The following is a 17500-nucleotide window of genomic DNA, read 5'->3' on the forward strand; positions in this document are numbered from 1 at the left end:
TGCTAAAGAGGGGCTTCACATTGACATCTGCTGAAACACAAACCAACAACTGCATGCTTGCAATAAAATATTTAAAAATTTGACTTTAAGGATATCCACGAATTTTGTCCCTTAAGTAACACACACACTCTGTCTGAATCCGGTATTGAGGGTTACAAACGCAGAACAGTGGAGCCTCAGCCAAGGCCAGATAAACCACTAACCCTATATCAGCACTGCACACACACATACACACACACACACACACACACACAAAGAGGAATGTGTTGTGAGACATGAGAAAACCATTGTCAGACCTTGTACTTGAGTCTTATCATGGACAGAAAGTCACACAGATGCTGCTGCGCCCTTGACTAGCATACACACACTCACACACACTCACACACACATTCTCACTCTCACACACTCACACTCTCACACACATAAAACGTTTAATAAAATGATAAATCAGCAAGACTTTCTTTGAGCTTTGCAAGAACCAATGAGGTTCATTCTCGTGTTACGCAGCACGTTTGAGCTTCAGCAAGAACCAATGAGGTTCATTCCCGTGTTACGCAGCACGTTTGAGCTTCTGCAAGAACCAATGAGGTTCATTCTCGTGTTACGCAGCACATTTGAGCTTCAGCGAGAACCAATGAGGTTCATTCGCGTGTTACACAGCACGTTTGAGCTTCAGCAAGAACCAATGAGGTTCATTCTCGTGTTACGCAGCACATTTGAGTTTCAGCAAGAACCAATGAGGTTCATTCTCGTGTTACGCAGCACGTTTGAGCTTCAGCAAGAACCAATGAGGTTCATTCCCGTGTTACGCAGCACATTTGAGTTTCAGCAAGAACCAATGAGGTTCATTCTCGTGTTACGCAGCACGTTTGAGCTTCAGCAAGAACCAATGAGGTTCATTCGCGTGTTACACAGCACGTTTGAGCTTCAGCAAGAACCAATGAGGTTCATTCTCGTGTTACGCAGCACATTTGAGTTTCAGCAAGAACCAATGAGGTTCATTCTCGTGTTACGCAGCACGTTTGAGCTTCAGCAAGAACCAATGAGGTTCATTCTCGTGTTACGCAGCACGTTTGAGCTTCAGCAAGAACCAATGAGGTTCATTCTCGTGTTACGCAGCACATTTGAGTTTCAGCAAGAACCAATGAGGTTCATTCTCGTGTTACACAGCACGTTTGAGCTTCAGCAAGAACCAATGAGGATCATTCTCGTGTTACGCAGCACGTTTGAGCTTCAGCAAGAACCAATGAGGTTCATTCTCGTGTTACGCAGCACGTTTGAGCTTCAGCAAGAACCAATGAGGATCATTCTAGTGTTACGCAGCACGTTTGAGCTTCAGCAAGAACCAATGAGGTTCATTCTCGTGTTACGCAGCACGTTTGTGCTTCAGCAAGAACCAATGAGGATCATTCTAGTGTTACGCAGCACGTTTGAGCTTCAGCAAGAACCAATGAGGTTCATTCTCGTGTTACGCAGCACGTTTGAGCTTCAGCAAGAACCAATGAGGTTCATTCTCGTGTTACGCAGCACGTTTGAGTTTCAGCAAGAACCAATGAGGTTCATTCTCGTGTTACGCAGCACGTTTGATCTTCAGCAAGAACCAATGAGGATCATTCTAGTGTTACGCAGCACGTTTGAGCTTCAGCAAGAACCAATGAGGTTCATTCTAGTGTTACGCAGCACGTTTGAGCTTCAGCAAGAACCAATAAGGTTCATTCTCGTGTTACACAGCACGTTTGAGCTTCAGCAAGAACCAATGAGGATCATTCTAGTGTTACGCAGCACGTTTGAGCTTCAGCAAGAACCAATGAGGTTCATTCTCGTGTTACGCAGCACGTTTGAGCTTCAGCAAGAACCAATGAGGATCATTCTCGTGTTACGCAGCACGTTTGAGCTTCTCGAGAACCAATGAGGTTCATTCTCGTGTTACGCAGCACGTTTGAGCTTCAGCAAGAACCAATGAGGTTCATTCTCGTGTTACGCAGCACGTTTGAGTTTCAGCAAGAACCAATGAGGTTCATTCTCGTGTTACGCAGCACGTTTGAGCTTCAGCAAGAACCAATGAGGATCATTCTAGTGTTACGCAGCACGTTTGAGCTTCAGCAAGAACCAATGAGGATCATTCTCGTGTTATGCAGCACGTTTGAGCTTCAGCAAGAACCAATGAGGATCATTCTAGTGTTACGCAGCACGTTTGAGCTTCAGCAAGAACCAATGAGGATCATTCTCGTGTTATGCAGCACGTTTGAGCTTCAGCAAGAACCAATGAGGTTCATTCTCGTGTTACGCAGCACGTTTGAGCTTCAGCAAGAACCAATGAGGATCATTCTAGTGTTACGCAGCACGTTTGAGCTTCAGCAAGAACCAATGAGGTTCATTCTCGTGTTACGCAGCACGTTTGAGCTTCAGCAAGAACCAATGAGGATCATTCTCGTGTTATGCAGCACGTTTGAGCTTCAGCAAGAACCAATGAGGATCATTCTAGTGTTACGCAGCACGTTTGAGCTTCAGCAAGAACCAATGAGGATCATTCTCGTGTTATGCAGCACGTTTGAGCTTCAGCAAGAACCAATGAGGTTCATTCTCGTGTTACGCAGCACGTTTGATCTTCAGCAAGAACCAATGAGGATCATTCTCGTGTTATGCAGCACGTTTGAGCTTCTGCAAGAACCAATGAGGTTCATTCTCGTGTTACGCAGCACGTTTGAGCTTCAGCAAGAACCAATGAGGATCATTCTCGTGTTATGCAGCACGTTTGAGCTTCAGCAAGAACCAATGAGGTTCATTCTCGTGTTACGCAGCACGTTTGAGCTTCAGCAAGAACCAATGAGGATCATTCTCATGTTACGCAGCACGTTTGAGCTTCAGCAAGAACCAATGAGGTTCATTCTCGTGTTACGCAGCACGTTTGAGTTTCAGCAAGAACCAATGAGGTTCATTCTCGTGTTACGCAGCACGTTTGAGTTTCAGCAAGAACCAATGAGGTTCATTCTCGTGTTACGCAGCACGTTTGAGCTTCAGCAAGAACCAATGAGGTTCATTCTCGTGTTACGCAGCACGTTGGAGTTTCAGCAAGAACCAATGAGGTTCATTCTCGTGTTACGCAGCACGTTTGAGCTTCTCGAGAACCAATGAGGTTCATTCTCGTGTTACGCAGCACGTTTGAGTTTCAGCAAGAACCAATGAGGTTCATTCTCGTGTTACGCAGCACGTTTGAGTTTCAGCAAGAACCAATGAGGTTCATTCTCGTGTTACGCAGCACGTTTGAGCTTCTCGAGAACCAATGAGGATCATTCTCGTGTTACGCAGCACGTTTGAGCTTCTCGAGAACCAATGAGGTTCATTCTAGTGTTACGCAGCACGTTTGAGCTTCAGCAAGAACCAATAAGGATCAATCTCGTGTTACGCAGCACGTTTGAGTTTCAGCAAGAACCAATGAGGATCATTCTCGTGTTATGCAGCACGTTTGAGCTTCAGCAAGAACCAATGAGGTTCATTCTCGTGTTACGCAGCACGTTTGAGCTTCAGCAAGAACCAATAAGGATCAATCTCGTGTTACGCAGCACGTTTGAGCTTCAGCAAGAACCAATAAGGATCAATCTCGTGTTACGCAGCACGTTTGAGCTTCTCGAGAACCAATGAGGTTCATTCTCGTGTTACGCAGCACGTTTGAGCTTCAGCAAGAACCAATAAGGATCAATCTCGTGTTACGCAGCACGTTTGAGTTTCAGCGAGAACCAATGAGGTTCATTCTCGTGTTACGCAGCACGTTTGAGCTTCAGCAAGAACCAATGAGGTTCATTCTCGTGTTACGCAGCACGTTTGAGCTTCAGCAAGAACCAATGAGGATCATTCTCGTGTTACGCAGCACGTTTGAGCTTCTCGAGAACCAATGAGGTTCATTCTCGTGTTACGCAGCACGTTTGAGTTTCAGCAAGAACCAATAAGGATCAATCTCGTGTTACGCAGCACGTTTGAGTTTCAGCGAGAACCAATGAGGTTCATTCTCGTGTTACGCAGCACGTTTGAGCTTCAGCAAGAACCAATGAGGTTCATTCTCGTGTTACGCAGCACGTTTGAGCTTCAGCAAGAACCAATGAGGTTCATTCTCGTGTTACGCAGCACGTTTGAGTTTCAGCAAGAACCAATAAGGATCAATCTCGTGTTACGCAGCACGTTTGAGTTTCAGCGAGAACCAATGAGGTTCAATCTCGTGTTACGCAGCACGTTTGAGCTTCAGCAAGAACCAATGAGGTTCATTCTCGTGTTACGCAGCACGTTTGAGCTTCAGCAAGAACCAATGAGGATCATTCTCGTGTTACGCAACACGTTTGATCTTCAGCAAGAACCAATAAGGATCAATCTCGTGTTACGCAGCACGTTTGAGTTTCAGCGAGAACCAATGAGGTTCATTCTCGTGTTACGCAGCACGTTTGAGCTTCAGCAAGAACCAATGAGGTTCATTCTCGTGTTACGCAGCACGTTTGAGCTTCAGCAAGAACCAATAAGGATCAATCTCGTGTTACGCAGCACGTTTGAGTTTCAGCGAGAACCAATGAGGTTCATTCTCGTGTTACGCAGCACGTTTGAGCTTCAGCAAGAACCAATGAGGATCATTCTCGTGTTACGCAGCACGTTTGAGCTTCAGCAAGAACCAATGAGGTTCATTCTCGTGTTACGCAGCACGTTTGAGCTTCAGCAAGAACCAATGAGGATCATTCTCGTGTTACGCAGCACGTTTGAGTTTCAGCGAGAACCAATGAGGTTCATTCTCGTGTTACGCAGCACGTTTGAGTTTCAGCAAGAACCAATGAGGTTCATTCTCGTGTTACGCAGCACGTTTGAGTTTCAGCAAGAACCAATGAGGTTCATTCTCGTGTTACGCAGCACGTTTGAGCTTCTCGAGAACCAATGAGGTTCATTCTCGTGTTACGCAGCACGTTTGAGCTTCAGCAAGAACCAATGAGGATCATTCTCGTGTTATGCAGCACGTTTGAGTTTCAGCGAGAACCAATGAGGTTCATTCTCGTGTTACGCAGCACGTTTGAGTTTCAGCAAAAACCAATGAGGTTCATTCTCGTGTTACGCAGCACGTTTGAGTTTCAGCAAGAACCAATGAGGTTCATTCTCGTGTTACGCAGCACGTTTGAGCTTCTCGAGAACCAATGAGGTTCATTCTCGTGTTACGCAGCACGTTTGAGTTTCAGCAAGAACCAATGAGGTTCATTCTCGTGTTACGCAGCACGTTTGAGCTTCAGCAAGAACCAATGAGGATCATTCTAGTGTTACGCAGCACGTTTGAGATTCAGCGAGAACCAATGAGGTTCATTCTCGTGTTACGCAGCACGTTTGAGTTTCAGCAAAAACCAATGAGGTTCATTCTCGTGTTACGCAGCACGTTTGAGTTTCAGCAAGAACCAAAGAGGTTCATTCTCGTGTTACGCAGCACGTTTGAGCTTCTCGAGAACCAATGAGGTTCATTCTCGTGTTACGCAGCACGTTTGAGTTTCAGCAAGAACCAATGAGGTTCATTCTCGTGTTACGCAGCACGTTTGAGCTTCAGCAAGAACCAATGAGGATCATTCTCGTGTTACGCAGCACGTTTGAGATTCAGCGAGAACCAATGAGGTTCATTCTCGTGTTACGCAGCACGTTTGAGTTTCAGCAAGAACCAATGAGGTTCATTCTCGTGTTACGCAGCACGTTTGAGTTTCAGCAAGAACCAATGAGGTTCATTCTCGTGTTACGCAGCACGTTTGAGTTTCAGCAAGAACCAATGAGGTTCATTCTCGTGTTACGCAGCACGTTTGAGCTTCTCGAGAACCAATGAGGATCATTCTCGTGTTACGCAGCACGTTTGAGCTTCTCAAGAACCAATGAGGTTCATTCTAGTGTTACGCAGCACGTTTGAGCTTCAGCAAGAACCAATAAGGATCAATCTCGTGTTACGCAGCACGTTTGAGTTTCAGCGAGAACCAATGAGGTTCATTCTCGTGTTACGCAGCACGTTTGAGTTTCAGCGAGAACCAATGAGGTTCATTCTCGTGTTACGCAGCACGTTTGAGCTTCAGCAAGAACCAATGAGGTTCATTCTCGTGTTACGCAACACGTTTGAGCTTCAGCAAGAACCAATGAGGATCATTCTCGTGTTACGCAGCACGTTTGAGCTTCTCGAGAACCAATGAGGTTCATTCTCGTGTTACGCAGCACGTTTGAGTTTCAGCAAGAACCAATAAGGATCAATCTCGTGTTACGCAGCACGTTTGAGTTTCAGCGAGAACCAATGAGGTTCATTCTCGTGTTACGCAGCACGTTTGAGTTTCAGCAAGAACCAATGAGGTTCATTCTCGTGTTACGCAGCACGTTTGAGTTTCAGCAAGAACCAATGAGGTTCATTCTCGTGTTACGCAGCACGTTTGAGCTTCTCGAGAACCAATGAGGTTCATTCTAGTGTTACGCAGCACGTTTGAGCTTCAGCAAGAACCAATGAGGTTCATTCTCGTGTTACGCAGCACGTTTGAGTTTCAGCAAGAGCCAATGAGGTTCATTCTCGTGTTACGCAGCACGTTTGAGTTTCAGCAAGAACCAATGAGGATCATTCTCGTGTTACGCAGCACGTTTGAGCTTCAGCAAGAACCAATGAGGATCATTCTCGTGTTACGCAGCACGTTTGAGCTTCAGCAAGAACCAATGAGGATCATTCTCGTGTTACGCAGCACGTTTGAGTTTCAGCAAGAACCAATGAGGTTCATTCTCGTGTTACGCAGCACGTTTGAGCTTCAGCAAGAACCAATGAGGTTCATTCTCGTGTTACGCAGCACGTTTGAGCTTCAGCAAGAACCAATGAGGTTCATTCTCGTGTTACTCAGCAAGAACCAATGAGGTTCATTCTCGTGTTACGCAGCACGTTTGAGCGTCAGCAAGAACCAATGAGGTTCATTCTCGTGTTACGCAGCACGTTTGAGCTTCAGCAAGAACCAATGAGGTTCATTCTAGTGTTACGCAGCACGTTTGAGCTTCAGCAAGAACCAATGAGGTTCATTCTCGTGTTACTCAGCAAGAACCAATGAGGTTCATTCTCGTGTTACGCAGCACGTTTGAGCTTCAGCAAGAACCAATGAGGTTCATTCTCGTGTTACGCAGCACGTTTGAGCTTCAGTAAGAACCAATGAGGTTCATTCTCGTGTTACGCAGCACGTTTGAGCTTCTGCAAGAACCAATGAGGTTCATTCTCGTGTTACGCAGCACGTTTGATCTTCTGCAAGAACCAATGAGGTTCATTCTCGTGTTAAGCAGCACGTTTGAGCTTCAGCAAGAACCAATGAGGTTCATTCTCGTGTTACGCAGCACGTTTGAGCTTCCGCCAGAACCAATGAGGTTCATTCTCGTGTTACGCAGCACGTTTGAGCTTCAGCAAGAACCAATGAGGTTCATTCTCGTGTTACGCAGCACGTTTGAGCTTCCGCCAGAACCAATGAGGTTCATTCTCGTGTTACGCAGCACGTTTGAGCTTCAGCAAGAACCAATGAGGTTCATTCTCGTGTTACGCAGCACGTTTGAGCTTCCGCCAGAACCAATGAGGTTCATTCTCGTGTTACGCAGCACGTTTGAGCTTCAGCAAGAACCAATGAGGTTCATTCTCGTGTTACGCAGCACGTTTGAGCTTCCGCCAGAACCAATGAGGTTCATTCTCGTGTTACGCAGCACGTTTGAGCTTCAGCAAGAACCAATGAGGATCATGCTAGTGTTACGCAGCACGTTTGATCTTCAGTAAGAACCAATGAGGTTCATTCTTGTGTTACGGAGCACGTTTGAGCTTCAGCAAGAACCAATGAGGTTCATTCTCGTGTTACGGAGCACGTTTGAGCTTCAGTAAGAACCAATGAGGTTCATTCTCGTGTTACGGAGCACGTTTGAGCTTCTGCAAGAACCAATGAGGTTCATTCTCGTGTTAAGCAGCACGTTTGAGCTTCAGCAAGAACCAATGAGGTTCATTCTCGTGTTACGCAGCACGTTTGAGCTTCCGCCAGAACCAATGAGGTTCATTCTCGTGTTACGCAGCACGTTTGAGCTTCTGCAAGAACCAATGAGGTTCATTCTCGTGTTACGCAGCACGTTTGATCTTCTGCAAGAACCAATGAGGTTCATTCTCGTGTTACGCAGCACGTTTGAGCTTCAGCAAGAACCAATGAGGTTCATTCTCGTGTTACGCAGCACGTTTGAGCTTCCGCCAGAACCAATGAGGTTCATTCTCGTGTTACGCAGCACGTTTGAGCTTCAGCAAGAACCAATGAGGTTCATTCTCGTGTTACGCAGCACGTTTGAGCTTCCGCCAGAACCAATGAGGTTCATTCTCGTGTTACGCAGCATGTTTGAGCTTCAGCAAGAACCAATGAGGATCATTCTCGTGTTATGCAGCACGTTTGAGCTTCCGCCAGAACCAATGAGGTTCATTCTCGTGTTACGCAGCACGTTTGATCTTCAGTAAGAACCAATGAGGATCATTCTCGTGTTATGCAGCATGTTTGAGCTTCAGCAAGAACCAATGAGGTTCATTCTCGTGTTACGCAGCACGTTTGAGCTTCCGCCAGAACCAATGAGGTTCATTCTCGTGTTACGCAGCACGTTTGATCTTCAGTAAGAACCAATGAGGTTCATTCTCGTGTTACGGAGCACGTTTGAGCCTCAGCAAGAACCAATGAGGATCATTCTCGTGTTATGCAGCACGTTTGAGCTTCCGCCAGAACCAATGAGGTTCATTCTCGTGTTACGCAGCACGTTTGATCTTCAGCAAGAACCAATGAGGATCATTCTCGTGTTATGCAGCATGTTTGAGCTTCAGCAAGAACCAATGAGGTTCATTCTCGTGTTACGCAGCACGTTTGAGCTTCCGCCAGAACCAATGAGGTTCATTCTCGTGTTACGCAGCACGTTTGATCTTCAGTAAGAACCAATGAGGTTCATTCTCGTGTTACGGAGCACGTTTGAGCCTCAGCAAGAACCAATGAGGTTCATTCTCGTGTTACGCAGCACGTTTGAGCCTCAGCAAGAACCAATGAGGTTCATTCTCGTGTTACGCAGCACGTTCGAGCTTCAGCAAGAACCAATGAGGTTCATTCTCGTGTTACGCAGCACGTTCGAGCTTCAGCAAGAACCAATGAGGTTCATTCTAGTGTTACGCAGCACGTTTGAGCTTCAGCAAGAACCAATGAGGTTCATTCTCGTGTTACGCAGCACGTTTGAGCTTCAGCAAGAACCAATGAGGTTCATTCTCGTGTTACGCAGCACGTTTGAGCTTCAGCAAGAACCAATGAGGTTCATTCTCGTGTTACGCAGCACGTTCGAGCTTCAGCAAGAACCAATGAGGTTCATTCTCGTGTTACGCAGCACGTTCGAGCTTCAGCAAGAACCAATGAGGTTCATTCTCATGTTACAGAGCATGTTTGAGCTTCAGCAAGAACCAATGAGGTTCATTCTCATGTTACAGAGCACGTTTGAGCTTCAGCAAGAACCAATGAGGTTCATTCTCGTGTTACGCAGCACGTTTGAGCTTCAGCAAGAACCAATGAGGTTCATTCTCATGTTACAGAGCACGTTTGAGCTTCAGCAAGAACCAATGAGGTTCATTCTCATGTTACGCAGCACGTTTGAGCTTCAGCAAGAACCAATGAGGTTCATTCTCGTGTTACGCAGCACGTTTGAGCTTCAGCAAGAACCAATGAGGTTCATTCTCGTGTTACGCAGCACGTTTGAGCGTCAGCAAGAACCAATGAGGTTCATTCTCGTGTTACGCAGCACGTTTGATCTTCAGCAAGAACCAATGAGGTTCATTCTAGTGTTACGCAGCACGTTTGAGCTTCAGCAAGAACCAGTGAGGTTCATTCTCGTGTTACGCAGCACGTTTGAGCTTCAGCAAGAACCAATGAGGTTCATTCTAGTGTTACGCAGCACGTTTGAGCGTCAGCAAGAACCAATGAGGTTCATTCTCGTGTTACGCAGCACGTTTGATCTTCAGCAAGAACCAATGAGGTTCATTCTCGTGTTACGCAGCACGTTTGATCTTCAGCAAGAACCAATGAGGTTCATTCTCGTGTTACGCAGCACGTTTGATCTTCAGCAAGAACCAATGAGGTTCATTCTAGTGTTACGCAGCACGTTTGAGCGTCAGCAAGAACCAATGAGGTTCATTCTCGTGTTACGCAGCACGTTTGAGTGTCAGCAAGAACCAATGAGGTTTATTCTCGTGTTACGCAGCACGTCTGAGCTTCAGCAAGAACCAATGAGGTTCATTCTCGTGCATCAAGCAAGTACAGTTGAGCTTCTGTTTATGTTCTCTGATCAATGTTAATATGTGAAGGACTAAAATCCATTTGCTCATCATATAGAGCGATTGTCTCTCTTCAGAAAATTTTAATCAAACCACTTGGTTCATATGGATTAGTTTTACGATCTCTTTATGAACTTTTTGATAGTGATGCACCGATGTGAAAATTGTGGCCGATACCGATAACCAATATTAATATTGCTGTTATGGCCGATACCGATATTTACCGATGTCGATATCTCTGTATAGAAAACAAATTTTAATGATTATCAAATAAAGAGCTATTTTCCCAAACACATTTTTTTTACTTTAGAAATGACTGATATTGGGCACCTTCATGTGAGCAAAATATGTCACACATACGACACACATGCATTATATTGCATTGCATGTGTGCTGGTCAACTTGTCTAAAATTAAGAAACCCTTAGTAAAAAAAAAAAAAAATACCACAGAGAAAAGGGCTTCTTGTGACGTGCTGTCTTTGCGTTTGAACATTGCACATTTTAAACAGGACACACATTAGCTGAATAAATGTTAGCCAATACAAACATATTTATAGAAAACAGTTGACAATGAATAGACAGGAGTCCAATAATAGCATAACGAATCACTTATTCTAAAAATAATAACAAGTAGGCTATAAGACGAATCCGACATATGGGCTGTGTTAACAGTAAAACGTCCCGTCATTTAACGAATTTTAAAAACACGGATGGATAATACAAAATGCTTTCTGACATTTTGACAGAAAAAAAACAAACAAGCAAGAACAAAATTTAAACTTAGCCCGTCAATTTTTCATTTTACAATTATCTTCTCTCTCTGTGTGTCGCGCGTCCGTGTTTGTGTGAGAGAGCTCGCGCAGCACTGATACAACGGTAGCCTACTTTTTTAATCCATAAGTAACGAACACGCTAGTTTTCATACAAAATAAATATGTAACATAATTAGGTAGGCTACTTTAGTTATTATTAACACAATAACACATGAAGGCTACGTTTCTCAACACTGAGAATGAATAAATAAACGCCTGTTTCTCCACTCGCGCTTATCAGTAATCCACAAATCACACGTGCTGTCACTTTTGAGAAAAATCTAATTCGAACGGGTATCAAATATCAAGCAATATATTCAAATATCTCTGAGTCAAAAAACGATCAGTCAAAAATGTGTCATGAAGAGGAAAAAAACATAAGTCCCACTAGACTGCGTTAACAATGTTACGGACAGGCCAGTTCTCCGTTACGGACGTGAGCGCTCTGAAAGCGGCACTTAAAAACTCCTTTAAAACTTTCACAGAGACCTCAAGCAGAAAGCACAAAGCCTGTCTTTAAATTTAATTTCGTTTTGTATTAATTGTATCTTCATTTTGATCAATGTTTCATCAACCAATTGCCTGGATTTAATAAATAATATTTATAAGATAATTAATAAATATAGTAGAAAATATTTAATCAGGACACGGAGGCGATGGGGTGTGAACCTGGAGTGCATCTCATAAATGAACCGAAACCTACCTGCCTCACAGACCTGAGACATATATAGAAAGCTTGAAACGTCTATTTTTAAACAGAACAATTCAAAACGAAAGAAAACAGACTGTTCTCTGCTTATGTCATCTGTATGAAATGTGTATTTCTCTCAGGCGCGTTCTCTACGTCAACTTCATCTTCAACTTCACACGTCAAATATCGGCCTGTTCACATCGGCCATATTTTGACATCGGAACGATACCGATGTGTAAAAAAATGACCTCGGCGGCCGATATATCGTGCACCACTACTTTTTGAAATAGCCAAGTTGTAGTTGTGTGTCAATAGAGGGACAAATCACTCAGATTTCATTAAAATATCTTCAGATGTGTTTCAAAGATGAATGAAAGTCTTATAGGTTTGGAACGACATGAGGGCAATAAATTACAATTTTTTTCATTTTTGGGTGAACTAATACTAAGCTTAAAGGTGCAGTGTGCAATTTTTGAAAAACGCTGTTGAAAAGAGGATCAGACTGAACACCAAAACACTTGTAGCCAATCAGCAGTAAGGGGCCTGTCCAGTCATGATGGAGGAGGAGAGACATTAGCAGAACGACTATAGAAATAAAGAGATGGCACAGAAAATACAAAAGAGGAAAAGGCCAGGGAAAGGGACCAGCGTTAATATCGGGAAGCTTTCCAGCGCAGGAAACGGACGCAGACGTTGCTTTATTTCTTATCAATACGCGAGTAACGTTGGTTTTACTGTGTTTCAAAGAACTAAGATATGCTGGATTTTGATTTTTTAAATATAACATGAAAATATAACATGCATTTAGAAAACAGATGTGAATTGTAAAAACGTGTGAAAGGTTTAATTTTCATTTCATGCCAACTTTAATAAATTGTATAAAATATTAATAAAAAAATTATGAAGTAATATAATGTAGAGTTGTGAGTGTGCAGTGCTTAAACACCCGACCAAAAGGTGATGATGATCCGTCTTGACACTGAAGAAGAAATTAAAGAGAAAACTGTATCATGGCATCATGTATGATGACATCACCATAATATTCTTTGAAGAGCATGAATATTGTCATCATTAATGCATCATATTATCACCATCTGATGCCCCTGCTGTACTGTAACACACTGAACACAGAGAGACAAGAGCGCACTAAACACACACACGAGTTTCAAACATGAACTCTGACACTGGGAAATAATCGATGTAAACTTCATGGAATATGAGTGAGACTCAGAGATAAAGCTGCTCTACAGAAGATTAAAGGATCATGATTCTGATCAGTTCAGGTGTAGTTCTCATCTGATAGTAATCGATAACATGAGTGAAGACTGAGTGTGTTTTAAACCCCGTCCAAGCGAGAGCAGGAACACAAACTCCATCAGACTCCGTTTATCATTCCTGATTCCAGGCTGAAAATGTTTCATTCAGATCCTTTTTTGGAGGAAAGTTTGGAGAGTAAATGACAGTTTCTGGGTGAAGCATCCAGTGTGTGTGTGTGTGTGTGTGTGTGAGACTATAGGCTGACACACACACACACACACACACACACATTCACTCTCTCTCTCTCTCACACACACACACTCTCTCTCTCTCTCTCTCTCTCTCTCTTTTTCTCACACACACACTTTCTCTCTCTCTCTCTCTCTCTCTCCCTCTCTCTCACACACACTCTCTCTCTCACACACACACACACACTCTCTCTCTCTCTCTCTCTCTCTCTCTCTCTCTCTCTCTCTCTCTCACACACACACACACACACACTCACTCTTTCTCACACACACACTCTCTCTCTCTCTCTCTCTCTCTCTCTCTCTCTCTCTCTCTCTCTCTCTCTCTCTCTCACACACACACACACACACACACACACACACACACACACTCACTCTCTCTCTCTCTCTCACTCACACACACTTTCTCACAGACACGCACAAACACTCACTCACTCTTTCTCAGACACACACACACAGACTGGGATGCTGGATATGGACGGACTCTCTATCACACTCTCTCTCTCTCTCTCTCTCTCTCTCTCACACACACACATACACTCACCTGGCGGGCGCTGGGTCTGGTGTGTCCGCAGTTCTGCGAATCCTCGGACTCTTTCCCACTGTGATAAATCCCGCGATCGGAGATGTGGATGCTGGAGGCGCAGCCCATCATTCACCCGCGCGACGCGACGCGACGCTCCTCTCGCAGCGCTAATAAGAACGATTCTTTCTCAGATCATCAAGACGACCGGATCGATCAGATCTATCGATGATCAAACAGAAAGTCTGCTCATGTTTGTCCTCACGCGCGCCCGTTAGCACTACTCCTCATCCTCAGCGTCTTTCTCCGGCTCGATTTACGCGACGGTTTCGTCCATTAGTGCGGCGCGTTCGAGCGTTTATTCTCCTTCGACAGGCGTCAAACACACCCGATGTGTCCGTGCGGCCTCAGGAGCCGGCGCGTTGATCGCGCTCCCCATCAACAGGCTGAAATCCGCCGCGGAACGCGCGATCCGGCATTTATGACATCAAACGGGCCGTTGATGAAACTCCGGCGCGGCGCGTCAACGCGGACCTCGCGGAACCTGCCTTCAACAGCAGCTGTCAATCACGGGCCTAGGATTCAGCCTCAGACGGACGAAAGAAACCGACGCGCGGCTTCCAGAACACGGAAAGAAAGGCGTTTGCGCGTCGCGAGTTTCCTGACGAGGAATAACGCGCGTTGAGAACATCAGCGGCGCGAATGTGTGACAGCAGCAGATCCAATAAAAGCACGCGCACGGATTGACCTACAGCCTCGAATGACGTCAATGCAAATGAGCTGCGTCGAGCCAATGAGCGGCGTCTTGCGCGCAGGGGGGCGGGGCTAGCGCGTGGAGGGAACTTCAAACGCGCGACGCGGATGGAGGAAAATAATGTGACTCACTTATAGAGTTAACTCAGAAAAATGCAGTTTACTGAACTTGTAATTTGTCCCATGAAATTGAACGCTTTATAATGTTTTTTTTTTTTTTTTATTAGCCAAGCATTTATCCACAAATGTTGATCTCCCCGTTTTTAATCATTATTTGGTGCAATATCAAAGCACTTAGTTGTGATAAAAGACTGGGATGAAATTAGTTTTTATGAAAATGTTGATAAATATGAACTCAGTGATATAGCCTACAAATATGAAAAAAGTAACACTGAATGTCATCTGCATATATTTAGTGAGTTGTAGTCACTTCTTTTCCTTATTTTTTCTGTCATAATCATTTCTTAACAAACAAGTATTCCTTACTTCAATTAGCTCATTGTTTCTGCCTTAAATTATTACATTGTTTAAATGCATTTTTGCATAAATTATTGAATTGTTTAAAACATTTTTTGCTAACTGTGATTTGTATATGTACATTTCTGAAAAACATAACTTAGTCACATCTAATGATAACAGATCACTGTAAATTGTAATGAGGACTCTTTTCTGTAAAACTGCTGTAAAGATGTGTATTGTGAAAATGGATTTACAGATGAAAGTGAATTGAATTCTTCATGAGGCTTATCATGTTATCCTTCATTTGTTGACCACAGGTTTTTTTTTCTTTTGATCACAAGCATCATAAATACAAAGCATGAAATGGAAAACTGATTCAGTCACATTGATTTCCAAGTGTATCTTTATTTGATTTAGTTTGACCTGACACAGAATCATGGGTTGATAAAGAGCAATCTCACTCAACAAGTTAAACTAGAGAATCACAGCACAAACACAACGCGAAACAATCAGCCAAACGTTCCCTGAACGTTGAGAACACGTTCCAGGATTATGTATAAGCAGCGAATAGCGTTCCTGACTCCTGCTATTGTGAATGACATCAGAGGCAGATGCTATAAAAACACTTTTGTGAAGTGAAGAGTATATGTGCAACTAAAATAATGCATATGCATATAGATATTTACATTTCATGAAATGCTTACAAAATAACTGAAATATGGCTACAAAAATACCTGATTTATAAATCAACACTTGTATCACATAGGGTAAAAAAAATTATATATCATTAAAATGCATTATATAAGAAGTCATTACAATTCAAAATAGGCTAAACAGGTTTTCTGTTTTTGGTAAATAGGAGGTAGAAACTCTTCTTCTGTGGTGTGTGTGTGTGTGTGTGGGGGGGGCGGTGGGGGGGGCTCTGCCTACTTCACTGGAGTCATTACTACAACAGCCGGCCAGAAATGCAGTTGTTATTGAGATCACTGAGGTTTCTATTCATCACGTTCATCGGTCGCATTTACAAAAGCCCTGACATGCACATCGCAATCAAACCATGCAGACGGTGCTCGAATCTGAGCTCAATAAGAACTGCGTGTCTCTGGCAGGCTAGAGGAAGTAAGACTGGAGGGATCCGCGCCGGCGCACGTCCGTCGTCCAGCAGTGAAAGCCTCCTCCCAGGGAGTTAGCGTGGCGGATGCTGACTTTAATCGTCTTAATACCTGCAGGAGCGACAAACAGCAGTCAGATTGACATACAAGTAACATGCATTACGTAATCAGATTACTTTGTGATGTAACGAGTAAAGTAATTAATTACAAGTAACATGCATTATGTAATCAGATTACTTTTGTGATGTAATGAGTAAAGTACCTCATTATAAGTCACATGCATTACGTAATAAGATTACTTTTTTATGTAACAAGTGACGCATTAAATCTAACATGCATTACGTAATCAGATTACTTTTGTGATGTAACAAGTAAAGTAACACATTACAAGTAACAAATTATGTAATCAGATTAGTTTTTGATGTAACGAGTAGTTACGGATTATAAGTGACATGCATTATGTAATCAGATTACTTTTGCGATGTAATAAGTAAAGTATGCATTTATAAATTTACACATTAGTTACTTTTAAGTTACTTTTTTAAAAGTAATGCACATTACTTTTCAGTTTAATTAATTTACTTTAACATTTTTAAAGTACTGAATAAAAATTCTCTCTCTTCTCCATAACGTTGTCACTTAAACATGCGTCATGCCTGCGCAAACAGACAAAAAGTACTAACAAAACACATTACTTTCAACTTTCAGTAAAACAGTTTAAAGTTCAATAAAGATACAGTAGGTAATATAACCCTAATGTTGAGATCTGTTATATGGTGTCTGTAGCTCTAGGGCTCAGGAAATATTCTAAGTGCTCAGAATATGATAATATTCTAAATGTGTTTTTAAAAGGAAAATGAAAGTGTGTGTTATATAGGCAATGCATTACTGCGACAAACGCTTGCAAAGAAAGAACTTCAGTAAAAACACCTGCAAGGCCAAGAAGAGATCGAGCCTCGCAGGGTGAGAAAAAGAAACGTAACGCATTACTTTCCATAAAAATAACTTTCCCATTTGTAACATAATTAGTTATTTTTAGAGAGTAATGTAATACTGTAACGCATTACATTTTAAAGAAGTTTCCCCAACACTGGTTGTATGGGTTCAGAGCTGAAGCTCCAGAAGAGCTGAAGAAACAACGTTCTTACCGAGATTTTCAAACATTTTCTGTATGGTCATCTCATTAGCATCCACCATCACACGTTTCTCATCCAGCATCAACACATTCATGGACAGCCATTTGGACGACATCCACAACGGATGATCTGAGGAGGAGTACTCATATTTAAGCCAAACATCATATAAGGCCATTCACAT

General features: G+C 43.2%; 2 protein-coding genes across 3 annotated transcripts in view; both read right to left on the reverse strand.

Annotated features, from left to right (window-relative positions):
• The window catches only part of pde8a (phosphodiesterase 8A), a 71914-nt gene extending 56482 nt beyond the window's left edge, over positions 1 to 15432 (reverse strand). For both annotated transcript variants that reach the window (XM_079873821.1, XM_079873820.1), the window contains exon 1: positions 13881 to 15432. In XM_079873821.1, the coding sequence (XP_079729947.1) occupies positions 13881 to 13991 (111 nt within the window). In that variant the 5' untranslated portion in view covers positions 13992 to 15432. The remainder of the gene's footprint in view (positions 1 to 13880) is intronic.
• Positions 15433 to 15958: 526 nt separating this feature from the next.
• The window catches only part of gatm (glycine amidinotransferase (L-arginine:glycine amidinotransferase)), an 11788-nt gene continuing 10246 nt past the window's right edge, over positions 15959 to 17500 (reverse strand). The window contains exons 8-9 of the mRNA XM_079873830.1: positions 17332 to 17448; positions 15959 to 16294 (exon numbers count right to left, since the gene is read on the reverse strand). Coding sequence (XP_079729956.1) covers positions 16182 to 16294; positions 17332 to 17448 — 230 coding nt within the window. The 3' untranslated portion in view covers positions 15959 to 16181. The remainder of the gene's footprint in view (positions 16295 to 17331; positions 17449 to 17500) is intronic.

The sequence above is a fragment of the Squalius cephalus genome (genome assembly GCF_949319135.1).
Source record: "Squalius cephalus genome assembly, chromosome: 6".
Taxonomy (NCBI): domain Eukaryota; kingdom Metazoa; phylum Chordata; class Actinopteri; order Cypriniformes; family Leuciscidae; genus Squalius; species Squalius cephalus.